Source organism: Phaseolus vulgaris, chromosome 11, assembly GCF_051622355.1.
Source record: "Phaseolus vulgaris cultivar YP4 chromosome 11, ASM5162235v1, whole genome shotgun sequence".
Classification (NCBI taxonomy): Eukaryota; Viridiplantae; Streptophyta; class Magnoliopsida; order Fabales; family Fabaceae; genus Phaseolus; species Phaseolus vulgaris.
In genome coordinates, this window is record NC_143508.1 from 49,865,101 (window position 1) to 49,885,056 (window position 19,956).

At 33.5% G+C, this 19,956-nt stretch overlaps 1 protein-coding gene and 1 long non-coding RNA gene across 2 annotated transcripts; both read left to right on the plus strand.

The window, feature by feature from the left end:
• The first annotated feature begins 1,754 nt into the window (after positions 1-1,754).
• LOC137821097 (putative inactive leucine-rich repeat receptor-like protein kinase At3g03770) lies at positions 1,755-7,720 on the plus strand. Its single transcript, XM_068625525.2, has 7 exons — positions 1,755-3,674; positions 4,018-4,148; positions 4,951-5,191; positions 5,470-5,672; positions 5,764-5,810; positions 6,456-6,567; positions 7,318-7,720. Exons 1-7 carry the CDS (start codon positions 2,156-2,158, stop codon positions 7,573-7,575), a joined length of 2,511 nt encoding a protein of 836 aa, XP_068481626.2. The 5' UTR covers positions 1,755-2,155; the 3' UTR covers positions 7,576-7,720.
• A 2,753-nt stretch (positions 7,721-10,473) lies between these two features.
• On the plus strand, positions 10,474-10,902 carry LOC137813380 (uncharacterized). The gene is made up of 2 exons (XR_011081759.2): positions 10,474-10,605; positions 10,685-10,902. It is a non-coding gene; the product is annotated as an uncharacterized LOC137813380 (long non-coding RNA).
• Positions 10,903-19,956: the final 9,054 nt, after the last annotated feature.

The following is a 19,956-nucleotide window of genomic DNA, read 5'->3' on the forward strand; positions in this document are numbered from 1 at the left end:
CGTGACACATGACCCGATCAAATTTTGTACTTTCCTATCCAATCTCTTCAAAATGTTAAATTGTGAAGGTTGCTGATTTTTTTGGATTTTTCAAAATGTTAAATTATGAAGGATGGTAATATTTCTACCAAATTTGATAGATTAATTATTAATTTTTTTTATTAACAACAAAGAATTAATAAATATAAACCACTTTAAGGGTGGTTCAAGTCTTATAAAAAAAATCACATTAATCTCTTCTAATCGCCAAAAACACTTCCAACAATTAATCTAATCGCCAAAAACACTTCCAACAATTAACAGAGCAACTCTCCTAACAAAAATCTCAAAAACAAAAAAAAAGTACAAACCTGCAAGGTACAACATCAAGAAACCAATCTCATAAAGATTCACTCAGAGTAAGAAACGAAACAAAGCGTGACTTGAAAGAAATCTAAGATCAAACCTATATTTACTACTCTAACCCAAATTGCTTCCCATACATCATTAACTGAAAGCATTACACATCATGAACAATAAAAAAAATTGACAAATGATTATTATGAAACACGAATGTCGCTCCAAGCCAAACAATAAATTGACTCTACACAAACCAAACTAATCTCCATTCAAAACACAAGTGATGATGATAAGAGTCCTTCTCCATCTGCACAAATAGTTAAAATTTTAAGAAACTATTTAAATAAATAAATAATGTAAAATTAATTTTGAAGATGACACAATATTGATTATGTGAAATTGAAATCGTGTTAAGGTGACAACCATATATTTAATATTATTTGATTTTTTTGTAATTAATTGAAATTTGGTTACATTCACATAATTTCAGTTAAAAATCATATCATATTTATTAATTTGACACAATTTATTTATTTTAATAATTTTATTTATTTTAGTAAGTAATGATCAAAGTGTAGTGAAAAGATCTATATATTTGTCATTCATTAAAGTTTATAAATTAATATTTAAGGTATCCGCTAGTTTCCACAAACATAATCTTTACTAATCTTATATTCGAAATAACTTTAAACAGTTCTGTGAGTGCAACTTCCTATGTAAAAGGACAAACTTCTTTTACATTTTGGTGCCCTTTGGTGCCATGCTATTGTATATTACCACTACACAATTATTGATTTCTGTGCCATGGGAATGCAGAACATATATGTTATGATTCGACAGTTTTCAAAGGTTATCTTCATTTTTTCCCCACACAAATTACTAGGATCATTGTTGATGGAGTTTGTCACAATTATTTTTAACAGTAAGAAAAATAATAGACTGAAATCAAGAACAATTATTGTTTTACATTGTCTTATACTAGAACAATTATTGTTTTTGAAATCATAGGTACATGCATGGCTAGAGATCAAGAAAGCAGTGAGAACTATAACATCACATGACTGATTTAGTATGTGTTAAAAAGTTTATCAAAGTTAGAAAGAAAGTAACAAACTGTCATATATATGAAACTCTGGTTTCTATACAGATAAGCAATTGTTCATGTATAATACATTTTATATATAAATATATTTTAGATTTGAGTTATTTTTAATTTAAAGTCTGCCCACCAATTATTTTCTCTAGGATATGAATTTGGCAGCTCATTTGTCACTGCATTTAGCTTCTTAAGTGTATCTATGCATACTTATAAATTTGTATAATAATAAAACTATTACTATTATTACCTTGTTACAAATTTATCAGAAATTCTGAAAAAGGGTCCATTATATTGTGTCTTAGATGAGACAATAAGTATGCCAAACAAAACCACAGAACTAAAAAGGTTCACATTTTTATAGAATATAAAATTAGCCTTAGCCATGAGGTAACTAGCGTGTTGTCATGTTATCATGTGCAGCCAAACCAACACAAAAGCACAAGCACATAGCACTCCTTTTGCAAAAATGGCTAACGGTTGAACTGAGAACATGGTCCACAGTAAAATGTTTCATGTTTTGTAGTGTCTAGTTCTTGTTGTGTGCCTATACTTCTCAATGCTTTTCTTTGAAGATCAGAAAGAACTAGAGTAAAAGATAGTGGGTTCATTTGTATTGAATGAATGGCAGAGGCATAAGCTTGTTCCTAGAGGCCTAATCCAAAACCCCTTTGTGTCTTTATTTATTCAACCGATCTCTCTGATTTGTTGGAAGGAGAGATGGCACCAAAACCAGTTTACCTTTCTCATTTACTCCTTTTAGTCTTGTTTCTTGCCACCATCCAACTTTCAGAGCAGTTAGAGTTTTCTCAGTCTCAAACACTTCTCAAGGTTCAGCAACTTCTTGGCTATCCATCAGCATTAAGTACCCTCAGCAGCACCACAGACTTTTGTAATATTGAACCTACCCAATATTTGACAATAGTCTGCTATGAGGATAGCTTGACACAGCTGCATGTTGTTGGCAACAATGAGTATGCTCCACTGCCTCCAAACTTCTCCTCAGATACTCTGTTTGCTACACTAGGCACTCTATCAAGCTTGAAAGTCCTCTCTCTGGTTTCTCTTGGACTCTGGGGGCCCTTACCTGAAAGCATTGCACAGTTGTCTTCATTGGAAATACTTAACATTAGCTCAAACCACTTCAATGGAGCCATTCCATCTCAACTTTCACTTCTCAGGAACCTGCAGTCAGTGGTACTTGATGATAACAGCTTCAGTGCTGAAATTCCTAGCTGGGTTGGCTCACTTCAAGGTTTGGCTGTCCTTAGTATGAAGAAAAACTGGCTTAGTGGGAGCCTTCCAACTTCATTGGATGCTCTTCAGACCCTGAGGGTATTGGATCTATCAAGTAATCAGTTATCTGGGGAAGTTCCTCATCTCAAGAATTTGGCAAATCTTCAAGTTCTTAACTTGGAAAACAACACATTTGGACCTCATTTTCCTTCACTCCCCACCAAGTTAGTTTCTCTTGTGCTCAGAAATAATAGCTTCAAGCTAAGTGTCCCCTCTGGTTTAAGTTCTTCTTATCTGCTTCAAAGGCTGGACCTTTCATTGAATGGCTTTGTGGGGCCATTTCCATCATCCTTATTGTCACTTCCTTCCATAAATTATCTTGATATTTCCTCAAATAAATTCACTGGAATGCTTTTCAATAACATGTCATGCAATGATGATCTCCACTTTGTAAATTTGTCTTCAAATCTTCTCAAAGGGGAAATTCCCGCTTGTTTGGAACCAAAGACCAGGGTTGTTCTGTATGCTAGAAACTGCTTATCAACTAAGAACCAAGATCAGCACCCTTCAGATTTCTGCAGCAATGAGGCTTTGGCAGTGAAAATCATACCCCGTCAACCAAAGCACAAGAGAACAACTGGTAAAACAGTAATTGTATCAAGTATGGGAGGTGTTGTTGGTGTAGTGCTGATTCTAGGAGTAGTTATCTTGGTTGTTAGCCGAGTTCATAAGAAACAAGTAGTGAAAATACCTTCACAGTCCCCTTTGGAAAATGTCACCAGCCAGTTACATAATGAAGATGAAGTGAAAACTACTACAAGATCCATAATGGAGCACATCATCAGAAGGGTTCCTGACAAACTTGCTGTGGAAGCACTTACAAGATCCATAAAGGAGCATGTAATGTGCCGAGTGAAAAATAAGCGTGTTGTAAGGGCATCGACAAGGTCCATAATTGAACATGTATCATCAGTTAACACAGCAAAACTACTCACAGATGCAAGTAAATCCTCAAATCCTTTGCCTAATTGGTACATAATTTTTATTTTGAAAAATGAGATTATTTTTTAACAAGTACATGGTTTAAGGGCTAAAACAAAATTCTGGGAACATGTTTTTCTTTCTTTCCAGCTAGGCATGTACGCCCAAAACATTGAATTAGAGTGAGAGAAATTTCTAATTTTATTTCTTCTTTAGATTGGATCAGTTCAAAAAAATGCACACCTATTGTGCTGAAGTGCAGAATGTATCATTGAAATCTAGGAATTAGAGCATGTCATTCAAAACCTTTATTTCTATTAATTATCACTTGTCACATATAGTCATTTTATATTATTTGTTTGCAGGGTGTATATCACAAACAATGAAGATGGGAGCCAGCCTTCCTGCTTATAGGACCTTTGCTTTGGATGAACTTAAGGAATCTACAAATAATTTTGATGCATCAAGTTTCATAAGTGAAGGCCCACATGGTCAGGTATGAGCCTTAAGTTATCAATTTAGATGGGTATAATCATATTTACCTTCCAAATGTATGATGCCCTACCCTATAGGACTGTAATTTGCGATGACTACCACTTAGACTCTAGAAACTCAATAGTAGAACAAATATGTCAATAATCTGAATATGGTACAAGTTTACCTTACCGAAAATTGAGCTTCATATAAATAAGAACATTTGAGAAAACTTGTTAAGTACTGTTCCGATCTCAAATCCGTTGAGATAGCATCATTAGGGTTAACATTAAACCCTAAACCCTAAATCATCGCATTTGAGATATTGTCTGCTTTGGAGCTTGGAGTTCCGTCAACATTTTGTCCTTAAAAGGTGTCTCTTAAGGACAAAACTGTGACGGAACTCCTAAGCGGATAATACCTCAGATGTGGTGATTGACCTGTCATTCAACATACTTGAGGTTGAAACAAGTACAAAGTCCATGGCTATGTGTAGTTATTGTCTTTGGATAAGGTACATTTGAATCTCTGGTATTCCTTTAAATTATATTTATTGAGCTACTAACCATCTGTTCCTAGAACAGGATAAGTTAAAGTGCAAAACTTCAGTTCTGCTACAGGCATCAAACATCAATCCACACATATTAAAGAGTTTTCATACTCAAATTTTCTTATTACATTACAGTTTCCCTTTGTTGTAACTGTGTTGTTTAAGTTCTGACAACTAGTAATTCACCATTCTGATCATGCATATAATTCTGTATAACTGTGCTCTATTATCTTTAAACTCAGCAAATTTTAATTTATTTTAAGTGTAATGTCAGATTTATAAAGGGGTTCTCTCTGATGGGATGCACATTGCTATTAGAGGTTTGAAAATGAGAAAGAGACATGGCCCTCAAACTTACATGCACCATGTTGAGATGATTTCAAAGCTAAGGCATTCACACTTGGTTAGTGCCCTTGGGCATGCTTTTGAGTGCAACCAGGACGATTCATGTGTGAACCGTGTATTTCTCATATTTGAGTTTGTTTCAACTAGAAGTTTAAGAACCTGCGTTTCTGGTAAGGAAAATTCTCCATCAAAATCTTCTTTCTATAGTATTGCCACATACCATAAATTTCAATGATTTTGTACACTATAGTCATTCTATCTTCATTTTCTAATTTTACAAATAATTACAAAAATGTCAGTTTGTTTCCAATTTATTTCATATCTTCAAATATTTGTTTGAAAACAAATCTTTGAGAACCACTTCTCAAACCAAATAGGACCTAATGTTTTCTAATGTTCAGTCATATACAAGGAAATGAATTTTTCATGTAACATTTGCTTTCAATAGGATCTTCTGGGGAAAAGATTTCTTGGATTCAGAGAATAGCAGCTACCATTGGAGTGGTGAAAGGCATTCAATTTTTGCACACAGGGATAGTACCTGGACTATATTCAAATAATCTCAGGATTACAGATATTTTTTTGGACAACAGTAACAATGTTAAAATAAGCAGCTACAATCTGTCACTTTCTGCTGAAAATAAAAGAATGGTAAATGGATAATTTTTAAGCCCTTATTACTACTATATCTTCTCCCCTTTCTGATTTTTCTCAGCACAATTGTTTTCTATTAAACTTTCAGATCAGCAGTGGAACTTCCCCTGGACTCAAAGGAAATATCCAAGCAAGGTGAAAAAAAATATTAATTTCTGATATTGTGATAGAATCTAATCTAGCAACTAAGAAAGTAGGAATATACAATCAACACATTCTTTTCCATATGTTCTTTATTATAAAGATGAATGCTTGTAAAACTTGGTCAATGTTGTGGTTCCCACTTCCTAATAGGTTGGTTCCATTCCCTATTCAACATCTAAAGAGTGTGTTCAGGTAGAACTTTTCAGGGTCATGGTTAGAAAATTGGACACAGTGGAATTGAATGTTTTGAATAAGAAAGGGTACACACAGTCATTGGAATTTCTCATGAAATGCATTTGATCATATATGCTTTCACTTGAAAATTGAAATGAATATACTAATAGTTGTAGAGATAGTTAAATAGGTAAGAATTTTATTAATTCTTTCTCAATTCCTGATGCATATACCCTTTTACAAATCTCTGCTTGGGATCTCTAATGAAAATAAATGTTAGTTAAGCACTCAACTTGTTGACCCTGGTTCTTAAAGCTTTCAATGTCTACAATCATGTGGACTAGTTATAAAGCCTTTTCCACAGTCTTGTACAATACAACTACATGGGTGCTTTGCTGATTGTATCTATTAATGTATATAGTTTTTTCTCCTGGCCTTAACTGGCATTAATTATTTATGCAGGATAAAGGGTGAAGACAAGAATGATGTCTATGATATTGGGGTAATCTTGCTAGAAATCATTCTGGGCCGACCAATAATGTTCCACAATGAAGTTGGAACACTAAAAGATCTTGTGAGTATTGCCTTCAAGTTTCATACTAAAGCATCTTAGATTACTAAATTATGAATAAATTTCCCAATTTGAAGTCAAGGATGCACTTGATTTGCTTAAACAAACGATGAACAATTCAACATTAAAAATTGTTCATAATTTGAGTTTTGCAATAGTACAAGTACTAGACAAAACCAGCTCAAAAGACAGCACAAAACTGAGTTTTTTGTTATCCACTAAAACAAGTAACATAATTTTATCCACGACACAACATAGAAAATGATAGCAAAAGCCCTTTGCCATCATCCCATATCTGCTTTACACAAAACAATCCACAACAAAATCCACACAACAAAAAGGGACCCCATTTTTCCTTATTCTTAACCATTTTTTGCATAACATGAACTCAAGTTTCTTAATTTATTAGATTAAACTAATAGCAAATTATTACTTGTTGCGTGAAGATTAGTAGAGATCATATTGATCCCAAACTACTTAACTTCTTGTATTATGGTAAGGTCTTAATTGGAAAGTCTCCTCATTAATTACTTGTAAAAAGTATAATAAGTTAAACTTCTCTTATGAGTTAAAGTAACTTTGAAATTTAAATTTTATAAAAGTTTTCTCATCTGACTTCTTTATAAGTAGAGGTGCATTAAGTTGATTTTTTTTCTTCAAGTATTTATTGTGCATCAAAATTTTGCTGTGTAAAGCACAAGAGGTGGTAAGGTAAATAACCTAAATCATTAATGTTGTGTGGTCCTTCTGCAGTTACATGTAAGCATCAAAACTGATGACATAGCTAGAAGAAGTATTGTTGACCCAGCAGTTCACAAGGAATGCTCAGATGAATCATTAATGACAATGATGGAGATATGTGTAAGGTGTCTCTCTGATGACCAAACTGAAAGGCCTTCTGTTGAAGATATTCTCTGGAACTTGCACTTTGCAGCACAAGTTCAGAATTCATGGAAAAGAGACTCAAGTGATCACAGTTACTCTCCTGCACCATCCTCCAGGGACATATAGTTAAGATTTGTATGATATTTCCAGCATGCAAGGGTTTGTGTTACCATGTACAAAAGTTTAATTTTATATCATGATTGTCACAATTTTATATTACTCTTCATTATCATAATTTAATAATTATGTGTGCCTAAACTTTTTCCTTTCATTGCTTTTTTTCCTTTTTATCATTTCATTCTCGGAATGCATAAAGTCTTAGATTTCAATTGTTCACTTTCCCATTATCCAAAATTAGTAGTCCTAAGTATATACCGAAGTCATGTTAAAAAAAAAAGTAGGTTAAAGGGTCCATGAATTCACTACAAGAAAGATGTCAACCAAAAAACTGAAAAAAATTGATGCTTCATCATAATTAGTGTGGACATGGCGTCCCATGCACAATAATGTAGGTCTTTGTGTCGGTAGTATATGTCGGTTAAGGCTTCATCCTTGATCGAACTGGGTTTTGTAGGTGTTGGTAGTGTATGTCGGTTAGGACTTCATCTTTGACCAAACCAAGCGTTGAGAGATGCGTGAATTTGACTTTAAATTGCAAAGAATTGAAGAGAAACGGCTCGTTAAAACCTGTCTGACCGAAAACTCTCCTTATGGAAAAAATGACCAGGTGAGAAAAAAGTGTGTAAGTTTTATTGCTTTTAACTGTAATAAAACTTTAGGTGTGTGGCATTTCACGTCCTCGGTACTAATTTTCCCGACAGCCACTCTAAGTGGTACACCTCCCAACTGCAACCTCTTGGATCCGGAAGGGCCTTTCCCAGTTGGATGAGAACTTGCCTTCATTCTTCCTTGCTTCGCTTCTCATTCTCCAGACAAGAACTCCCTTCTGAAAGCTCCTCGGTCGGACCTTCGTGTTGTAGTGCCTTGCCGCCCAAAGCTTGCATGTGGCCTCTCAGATATTGCTTTTGTCGCGAAGCTCGTTGAGTAGATCTAAGCCAACCGAGAGACTCTATTCATTTAGAGTCAGATCAAACAGTTGCCTTCGGATGGTAGGCTCGCCTACCTCAACCGGGATTATGGCTTCGGTTCCGTACGTTAGACTGTACGGTGTTTCTTGTGTGGACGTCTGGGGGTACAACGATATGCCCACAGGACTTCCAGTAGTTCCTCAATCTATCGGCCTTTCGCCTTGCAGCCTCGACCTTCCCATTGATTTGGGGGTGCTCGAGCGAGCTGGTTATTGACTTGATGCCGAGGTCCTTGTAGAAAGACTGAAGTCCTTGGTCGATGAACTGTCGGTCATTATAAGTTATTATTATGTGCGGCACGCTGAACCGACACACAATACATCGCCATACAAAATTCTGCACGTTCTTGGTGGAGATGGATGCGAGTGGTTCGGCCTCAATCCATTTTGTGAAGTAGTTCACTCCGACCAGGAGGAATTTTTCCTGACCCTTCCCTGGGGCAAAGGGACCAACAATGTCCATCCCCCAGATGGCGAACGACCATGAGGATCGATCAACCCATGGGTGGAGACCAAGACATGTGATCAGTCATACAACCCTCACCGGTGTGTGTGTATATATATATATATATATATATATATATAATTTTATTAAATTATATTATTGTGATAAAATTATATGTATATGAAATTATATTATTTCATTATAATAAAACTGTGAATATATTGTATTTTTTTTCAGAATATATATATAAAAGTTGGTAAGAATAATATTAAGAAAATTAGGAAATGAATATTTTTAAAATAATAATTGAATTATTTAAAATGAAAAATTTATTGAATTATATATTTTATAAAATGATAATTTTATGTTATTTATTTGAAAGTAAAATTATCCATTATTAAAATAATTTAATAAATATTGTAGCACCTCTTTTATATAATGATACACGGACACACACGTACGTGGAAATAAATGACTATTACCTCTAATTTAAATTAATTGAGTTATTTAAAGCAAATTTGAAAAATGTTGAAACCAAAATTTAAAAAGGTCTTAAATATATATTAAATGTTATTTACATCTTGGCATTAGATACATTTACTATTTTAAATTAATGTCATTACATTTAAAAATTGTTAAAGTATTGTATTAATAATTGTTATAAATAAGTAAGAAAAAGTTTCATAGATCTATCAATTACATTAAATAAATAACTTGATTGTAAAAAAATATTAAATGTTATTTACATCTTAGCATTAACATTTAAAAAACAATAGAAATCCTACGTAATTATTTAGTTGTACACATCGTATTATCTCATATATAAAGGGGATTCTTCATTATAACTGTTTTTTCGTGTACATAATTTTTGTCGGATCCTACCCTTATTTAATATATTTCATTTTATTAGTACAATGTAGTATTTTGTCATTTCATATGAACTACTTAAAAATAAAATAAAATTATTTTTTAATTTTTTAAATTAATATTAATGTATAGTTTTTATACGCAAACTAACTCCTCCACTCTTCCCCTAATTCCTTAGTTTAAAGTAATAACAAGAAGAAAGAGAGAGCATACTCTCACTCATTTCCACATCAAATTTCATATATCAAATAAAATAACATTCACTTTCAATCACTCTCTTCACTCCATTAAAGCAACTATATTATTTGATAAAGTCATTATTCTTGTGTATCTACCATCAAGTCAATCCTAACCTCAACGTAAACACCATCACACTCAAAATTGTCAATGGAAGAAGAGAAAAAACTTGAAGAAGAAGAAAGACTTAAACTAGAGAAAAAGAAAAAAAGAGGTTGTTTAATTAATTCATCATTTTTCTTTTACATGTTAATTTTTGTTTTTCAATTTCGACTCATCCAAAATTACTTTTGTATGTATGTTAAATTTCTATTATTATGAAAGTTGAGTAAAAGAGAAAAATGTGGATACACAGGTGCAACAACGCCTGTATTTCCGCTAGTATATATAGAGTAGTTATCATACTTTGGTATCAATCTACTTAGAATTGCATTCAAGGAAGAAACATTGTTCCAAAACTGAATTGCAATGAAGATCACATTCTCACTTATGCTCATTTTGATTCTCTCCATTGGGATTGGTATGCTTTGCTTTTCAATTTTGTTCATGCTTTTTTTTCAAAGATTTTGTGTTTTTACACAAGTTTTTGTTTGTTGCAGGAAATGAAGGACCAATGAAAGTGGTAGAAGGAAAGAATTGTGACGTGAAGTTGTATAATTACTGTGAAGAAAACTGTTTCACTGATTGCCCAAAAAAATATCAAAACAGAGCAATTGGTTTTTGTAATAATGATTATAGGCCTCCAATCTGCATGTGTCGTTATAGGTGTTAAGTATTCACCAAATAGTTCAAATAAAACTTTGCTATTTTATTTATATACCGTCATTGTTTTAATTCCAGTATATTAATAGTGAAAAATATATATTTTTTAATTTATAACTTTTTGTTCCGATACGGTCAATATAGTTTCACATAGTTTAGCAGTCGAGGTCAAAGACAGTTTAAATACATCTTCCTTCCTTAATCTACCGAGACGTTTTTAAAGGACAAAATTATAACGGAGCTAAAACCTCCAAAGCCAACTTGAGGTCGAAACGGTGTCAAGTTTCATAATGATATCTAACATAAAAGTTTTTTATTAAAAAAATAGTCATTCTTATAAAACTTATTAACTTAAATTAAAAAAAAAGACATATATCCTTACTTTTATAATCAATTTTTCATAATGATATTTTATTTGTAATGTTTCAAAAATGTGAAACTTTAATTGAGTAAATAAAAAAAAATTTAAACATTAAATCTTGTTTTTAAATAATTTCTTATGCAACGTATATATTAAAATAAATAAAAAATTACACAATTGTTTCGTAACGGATTCTTAACAAAATTAAATTGGATGTCTCTAACTCTTATTTATACAAAAACATATCATTAAAGTAAAATTGGAATATTATAACTCTTATTTGTATAAAACATACCATTAAAGTAAAATTGGAATATTTTCAGCATATAGATAGAAAATTCTATACTCAGTAGATTCCTATTCTTCAAGATGAACTATTCATATTCAAGATGAAGTAAGAAACATTCTAAAACCTTATTCATCTGTAAATGAGTGCTTCTTGCTGTAGTGTTTAATTTTTTACTTGAAAAATAAGTTGTAAAGGTGATGATTATACTTATCATTAAAATCCAATTAAAATAAGTTTTCTAAACTTTCGTATTTATAATTTATGTATAATCTTTTAAATAAACATACAACAAAGAATTAAAATGATAAATATAAGACAATTGAAAATTGAATAATATCGTAATGACTAAAACACATATTTACTTTTTTTAATAATACATTTTCATGTGATGACAGATGATTGTTGTTACTTGATGTGTCAACCTAGCTGAGATGTCAAGTTGTATAGTGATGCCTAACATTAAAACTTTTTATAAAAAAAACATATTTACTTTTAAAATTTATTTATCAAGCATATCTAAATCAAACTTTTACACATATAAAAGAAAAAATAGGATAAATTCATTTTTGTACATTGAACACATAAAGTTATCTTTTTATAAAGAGAAAAACATATATAAAATGTGGACTAAGTCCATTATATAGATAGAAATATCTAAAACTATCTATAATATCTAGCAATATCTTTTCATCTTTGTCTTTAACTTTTTCATTCTCCTTTAACCTTTTTATCTTCATTTTTCTTTAGAATCCTGAAATTAACACAAATTTGGGAATAAATCATTCACATTCATCTTATAATCCAAAAATATGTAAAAAAAGGTTCAATTCCTAAATTAGGGGTGAATTATAACTATCTTATCAACTAAAGTCTATAAGTACCTATCTTTTTGTATGAAATATATTGAATTATGACACTTATCGCACTCTTTCCTACTAAATTATGGCCCTACGTTTTTTTCTCAAAAGGTGGAGAGAAACTACCTACCTTGGGTTGGGAAGTTCTACCATGCTCTAAAGGAATTACGATAGGAGCCACATGCGTTAAATGCGTTAATGTGTCTTGAAGCTTCAAATCATACTCAAGAAGAAAAAGAAAAAAAAAGACTTCATAGTGACTACAAAGTGTCATGTCCAAACATACACACATATTAAAAATATTATTCTCCTTGAGATACATCATATGAAAGTAAATTATGTTAATTAATCGTGAATATTTAATTGTCCTACAAATCGAGATGCAATGTATACATATTTAATCTCTATCATTTTATGAAATAAGATAGCACAAAAAAATAAAAAATAAAAGAAGTGAGAATAATTATCAAATAATAATTTGTAGGAGTTGAGTTAAATTGTAGTGTTATTTTGACTTGAGGAAGAGTTTACTCGTTTGAAAAAAAAAATCATATTATTAACCTCATACAACAGAACAAATTTATTGATAAAAAAAATAAAAAAAAAATATTTTTCTCAAACAAATTCAAAATAATTAATAAAATTCATAAATTATTCTAACATTATATATCACTCATTTCAATTCAACTTCATCATACAAAACTCATATTATATATATATATATATATATATATTCTAGAAAAAATAAAATATATTCATATTATTATTACACTAAAATAATATATTTTCAAATATATTTAATTTGGAAAAAATTATATAAAATATATTAAAATAAAATAATATGTAAGAATTATTTTTAAAAGAATAGTTATTTAATATTTAAAAAAGTAATTTAATTGCTTATTTTATAAAATAAATTATTTTATTTTATTTATTTAAAATTAAATTATCTAATTAAAAGATTATTAAAAAATTTAACAAATAATGTATCACCTCTCTTATATAATTGATACACGCACACATACCTGGAAAAATAAATAATTGTTACCTTTAATTTTTTTTTATATAAAAACTCTCATGTTATGCATCATTATTCAACTTGACATTTCAGTTAGACTGACATATCAAGTAACAACAATCATCTATCATCACATGAAAAAAAAAATTATTAAAAAAAAAGAAAAAAAATATTGGGGGAGAAACAATTAATGTCATTAATTACATATATATTTCATTATTTCTTATAAAACTTATAAGGTTGAGTTAGACTTAAAGTTGACTTCTTGTTATCAGAGTCATTTAGAGCCTATATTAGCAAGAGTTTGTTGAACACGGTCACTCGCTATCAAATCACCCATAAATATATAGTCTCACGAACGAGATGACAGGTATCGACATGTAGGGTGTGTTGGATATCCCACGTCGAATAGAGATAAAGACCTTTCAAAATATATAAGTGAGTGCAAACCTCACCTGATAAGTTGATTTTATAAGATTAAGTGAGTTAGGCTTAAAATTCACATCTACATGACAGTGATGACTAACATGAAATTTTAGAAAGAAAATTATATATATATATATATATATATAAGTTTGTAAAATCAATATCAAAATAGTATAATTTAAAAAATATATAAATAAAAAATTTGGTAAGAATAATGTTAAGAAAATTATGTAATGATTATTTTTAAAAGAATAATTATTTAATATTTAAATGAAAATTTTATTGAATTATTTATTTAAAAAAAAGATAATTTTACTTTATTTATTTGAAAGTAAAATTATCTTATTAAAAGTTGATTAAAAAAATTTAACAAGCAGCTCTTTTATATAATGATACACGCACACACATACCTGGAAATAAATAACTACCTGAAAATAAATAACTGTTACATTAAATTTAAGTTGACTTTATATAAAGCAATTTTGAAAAATATTGAAACCAAACTTTAAAAAAGTATTAAATATATATTAATTTTTATTTACATCTTAACATTAAATACATTTACTAATTCAAACTAATGTCATTACATATATACTTCATTGTTTCTTATAAAAATAGTAAAAGTATTGTATTAATAATTGTTATAAATAAGTAAGAAAAAGTTTCATAATTCTATCAGTTACAATAAGAAAATAATTTGATTGAAATAAATTATATAGTAAATGTTATTTACATGTTAGGATTAAAATTTAATAAACAAGAGAAATCCTAGCATTTTTTTGGTAATAATACATTGACATTATTTAGTTGCACAAAATAGAGTCAATGAAGTGTGTTGTGTCCTATGTGTATATATATAGAAGGTTTATCATAGCTTTGTATCAATCTAATCAGAATTGCATTCAAGGAAGAAACATTGTTCCAAAAATTAAATTACAATGAAGATCACATTCTCACTTATGCTCATTCTGGTTCTTTTCATTGGCATTGGTATGCTTTGCTTTTCAATTGTTCATGTTTTTTTTTCAAAGATTTTGTGTTTTTACACAAATTTTTGTTTGTTGTAGGAAATGAAGGACCAATGAAAGTGGTAGAAGGAAAGAATTGTGACGTGAAGTTGTATGATTACTGTGAAGAGAACTGTTTCATTGATTGCCCAAAAAAATCTCAAAACAGAGCAATTGGTTTTTGTAATAATGATTTTAGACCTCCAATCTGCATGTGTCGTTACAGGTGTTAAGTATTCACTAAATTCTTCAAATAAAATTTTGCTACTTTATTTATATATAATCATTGTTTTAATTCCAGTACTTTAGTGAAAAGTATACTTTTTCCATCATAATTTTTTTAATTAAATTATTATAATAAATTTTTTTCGATGTATTAAGCTCTACTTCTCGTTATTCATTTATTTTAATAACTTAGATTTACACATTTTATAAGATTTATTTCATTGGAACTGTTTTAAACACTCAATAATTTTTCATTACTTAAAGAATCATCGAACAATTTAAATATAATTTTCTTTCTTAACTCTTTAAAATATTTATTAAAAATAAAATTATAATAAAATTTCTAAGTTTTGAAATGTGACATCAACCTTATCTTAATAAAATTAAATTAAAAAAACATATATCTTTACTTTTATAATGATATTTTATTTGTAATGTTTGAAAAATGTGAAACTTTAATCGGGTAAACAAAAATTAAAATTTAAACATTAGATATTGTTTTTAAATAAATTCTTATGCAACGTGTACGTTCCAATAAAAAAAAATTACACAGTTGTTTCGTAATTACATATTCTTAACAAAATTAGATTGGACATCTCTAACTCTTATTTATACAAAACATATCATTAAAGTAAAATTGGAATATTATAACTCTTATTAAACGTATCATTAAAGTAAAATATGAATATTTTCAGCATATAGATAAACAGATTCCTATTCTTCAAGATGAACTAAGAAACATTCTAAAAACTTATTCATCTGTAAATGAGTGTTTTTTTTAGTGTTAGATTTTTTACTTGAAAAAGAAATTGTAAGGGTGATGGTTCTACTTATCATTAAAATCCAATTAAAATAAATTATCTATATTTTCGTATTTATAATTTATGTATAATCTTTTAAATAAACATACAACAAAGAATTAAAATGATAAATATACCACAATTAGAAATTAAATAATATTGTAATAATTAAAACACATATTTACTTTAAAATTTATTTATAAGTGTGCCGACCAGTCCTCGGGCGTTGACTGATCACTGGTAATGTTGGTGCCATGTAAGCGAGTCCCACGAGCGGCGTGGGTCAGTACCTCGCGAAGCACGTGCGCCAAGGAGCCAAGAGTGGTCAGACATTCGTCATCAGGATGTACCGACGTGCCACTAGACAATGTAGAGAGGTCGGACATCGGAAACCCAAACAGTAGATAGAGATGGGCCACGAGAAGTGGATCCCAGATCGCACGCCAGTTATCAGTAAGGGAGAAGCTTAGATCACGAGGGCCCATGCGTGTAGAGTGGATGACGCGTTCAGGCGTAACAAAAAGTATAGAGCCACTGGAAGGACATGACGAGGGTCACGTTTAGGGGTGAGCTGCATGCATGGCACGTGAACAGCTAGGGCACTTCCAGAGGCGGGTGACCCCAGAGATCAGGTGCACAAGGAGGCACTCAGGTGGTCATCCCGTAAGAGGTTGCACTCCAGTTAGGAATCCAAGGCACTAGGTTATCCTGAGAGTAAGGTAACAACAGTGCTGGGCCCGCCTATCAGAAATGCCCATTTCAAGTAAAGAGGAAACCCTAGTTTCAGTCTATAAATAGTAAGTTAACAAACTTGACAAGGTAGAATTTTCTTGTGTCGCTAAACATACACACAGTAGCAAGATTATACAGTTTCGGTGTTTCCTAGCCCTAGTACTGACTTGAGCGTCGGGGTGTAAACGGCCGCTAGGGCGCCCTTTGTCTTTGTGTTTTCAGGTGTTCATCACAGGAAAGGCACAACGCAAGGACTCTGAGCGTGAGAGTGACGTAGGCGCACGAAGGCGTTTCGAGTCAACTGGCAGGAACATTTGGCGTCCAACGTGGGGCACGATACAAAACACTGTCCCACTAGCAAGAACCAGGAAGATCCAAGAAATGAGAAGTACGAGGAAAGGACCCGTTGCACCAAACGGGGGTGAAGCCCTCACCCTGCAACAGGTTATGGAGACGATGCGAGCCCTTCAGGAAGAGATGGCTGCGTCGAGAGCAAACCAAGAACGCATCCAAGCTGACTTGGTAGCGTCACAAGCTACAAGCGAAGAACTGCGCCGTTTAAACGAGGAACTGCACAGAGACCTGCAAACCCACACGACTGAGCGTGAGGGTGCAGATCAGAAGCCTATGACACCACCCAGAGAGTTCCCAACACCGTTCTCACCAGAGATCGTTGATGCAGTAATACCAGCCACGCTCGTAAGGCCCAAGGTGACCTTCATCGGGATGGAAGACCCGGAGGCCCACCTTACGGCCTTCCATACATAGATGATGTTGGTTGGGGCTCCGATGCGGTGGGATGCAAGCTGTTCATGAGCACTTCGGCAGGAACAATGATGGACTGGTTCATTAGCCTCCCTGATGGCCATGTAACGTCGTTCCCGCAACTCACAAAGCTGTTCAGGGCACAATACCTCGCGAATCGAGCCCCCCTGTCAGTCTCTTATGACCTCTTTAATGTAAGACAATATCAAGGAGAGTCTTTGAAGGAGTTCCTCCACCGTTTTGGAGCGCAAATGGTGAGGTTGAACCTCACAGAAGAAAAGATGGTGGTGCACGCGTTTGTGAAGGGAATCATGCCGGGACCCTTCAGCAAGTCACTCATCCGAAACCACCCCAAGACTTTCGCCGAGATAAGGCGCCGCGTGGTGGCCCATGTTGCGGCAGAGGAAGAAGTTAGTGAAAAGCGCACATGCGTAGTCCCACGCGGCCGCGCGCGATAGGTCGTCCTCAAACCCTAAGGGGGCACGAGGCGACGACAGAGATGAATGCCCTCGCGAAGCAGCAACCCTATCAGAAGCCCAATGCGAGCGGGGGAGATAACGTGCCGCCAAGGCACGACTTCATAATAGAATTGAAAGACCTCATCGCTATCCCAAACATAGCGGAGAGATTGAAGGTGCCTCCCAAGACCGACAAGAGGCTCGGGCTCAACAAGAACGCTTGGTGTGAGTTCCACCAAGCATTCAGCCACCCCATACGCAATTGCTTAGCGCTGAGACACCAACTAGACGAGTTGGTGAAGAACGGTCTCCTAAGGGATTATCTGCAAGAAAAACAGGGGACCGAGGACGTGGCGGCAACAGGGGGTGGCCCGGGGCACGAAGTCCCCGTACACGGTGAGGTCCACACCATCGCAAGAGGGTTCTCGGATGGAGGTTGTATCGCTTCTCAGCGAAGAAGATACGCGCGAACAGTGATGTCGATAGAAGCACAAAGAACCGACGTCGCCTTTGACGTTGACCTGGTCTTTACCAAGGCCGACCTGGAAGACGTTGTCCCTCATGACAATGATCTAGTGGTAATCTTAGCGGTAACCGTAGGAAGGAAGGTGCACCGTGTGTTGGTAGATCAGGGAAGCTCAGCAGACGTAATGTTCTGGACGACTTTCAACAAACTACAACTATCCCCCAACATGCTAAGGCCCTATGGCGACTGTCTCTACGGTTTCGCAGGAGACCAGGTAGAGGTGCAGGGATACTTGGAGTTGAGGACCACCTTCACGAATGGCACCGCGTCACGTACGAAGAGTATCAGGTAACTTATCGTCAATGCCTTCTCTGCTTATAATATGTTGTTGGGTAGACCAACGCTGAACAGGTTAGGGGCGGTGCTATCGACAAGGCACATGAAGATGAAGCTACCGAACCTGACTGGAAAGGTGATTACCATCAAATCAGATTACAAGGAGGCCAAGCGATGCTATGAGAATAGCCTTAAAACAAGGCGAGGGGTATCTGTGGTCACCAATGGACCACCGTACACTGAGGGGGTCCCCCTGCCTAAGGTTAGTCGCTCCAAACCCGACGGGACCATAGCATAAATCGCCCGCAGGACTAAATCTGATCCGTTTTGAAACTCTGGGAAAAGAGAGACTGCAGAGAAAGTCTCCAACCTAAGAAACATTCACAGCCAAACGACGCAAACCCCGGTTGAAAAGACCGTAGAGTCTAGAACCGGGGTACCCCGGATAGAAACAGGATCAGTTTCAAGGCCTTACATACAGGGGAAGCAGAGTATGCTAAGGGCTTGGAGAGAAACACCAGGTACCAAGGAATGCAGCTCCGCTAGTTTCACGATCGGTCTCTCCCGTGTGGACCAATCCTCCCAGAAGAACAGAGAACCTCGGGACGAAACACACAGGCTTGAGGCGCTGAAGCAAGGCTCGATTCCTTGCACATGGAATGTAGTTGACTTCAAGTTTTATTTCAGTTAAGCAGGAGTATTGTACATGGTATTAGAGGACACTCTTTTTCCCTTACAAGGGTTTTTTAATGAGGTCACCAGATAAGTTACGATTGAAATATTTTCTCGAGTTATGTACGATTCAGTTAAGAACTTGTTTTCCTTGCATTAGAAGTTGTTGGGTTTAATAGTGCCAAAGTTCAAGAGGGGGGGGGGGGGGGGTGAATTGACCTTTTAAAACTTTCTCGCAGAAACAGTGTTTAACACAGTTTACAGAAAATAAATCGATTTATGTGAAAATGAACAGATTTATTTTGGCACTGTTTGTGTTTGAAAAGCGTTTATACAGCAAGGGTAATCACAAGATTATGCAGAAAGATTTTCCAGATGCTCACACACTGATATTAGAACAAAAACCAGTGAAACACAAAACAACAAACTTCAATTCCAAGCAAGTGATTAAGGTTCGATTGATAGCATGCTAATTAATTGAGTAACCTTTACAATCAACCTGTTCCAGTGACTTTTAACAAATTATAAGTGTTCTTCTTGAAATCAAACAATTTTCCAGAAATTAAGAACAGTGAATCACAGAACAGCAAGCTTCAATTTTAAGCAATTGATTAAGGTTCAATTAATAGCTTTGACAATTTCTTGAGCAACATATCACAATCAATCTGTTCCAGTGGCTTTTAACAAGTTTTATATG

Bases quoted from the DNA above. Each gene is read 5' to 3' on its own strand.
- LOC137821097 (XM_068625525.2), top strand. From the start codon at position 2,156: ATGGCACCAAAACCAGTTTACCTTTCTCATTTACTCCTTTTAGTCTTG. The intron at 3,675-4,017 runs GTAAATCCTCAA...ATTTGTTTGCAG, and splicing joins AAAACTACTCACAGATGCAA to GGTGTATATCACAAACAATG. The intron at 4,149-4,950 runs GTATGAGCCTTA...GTGTAATGTCAG, and splicing joins GTGAAGGCCCACATGGTCAG to ATTTATAAAGGGGTTCTCTC.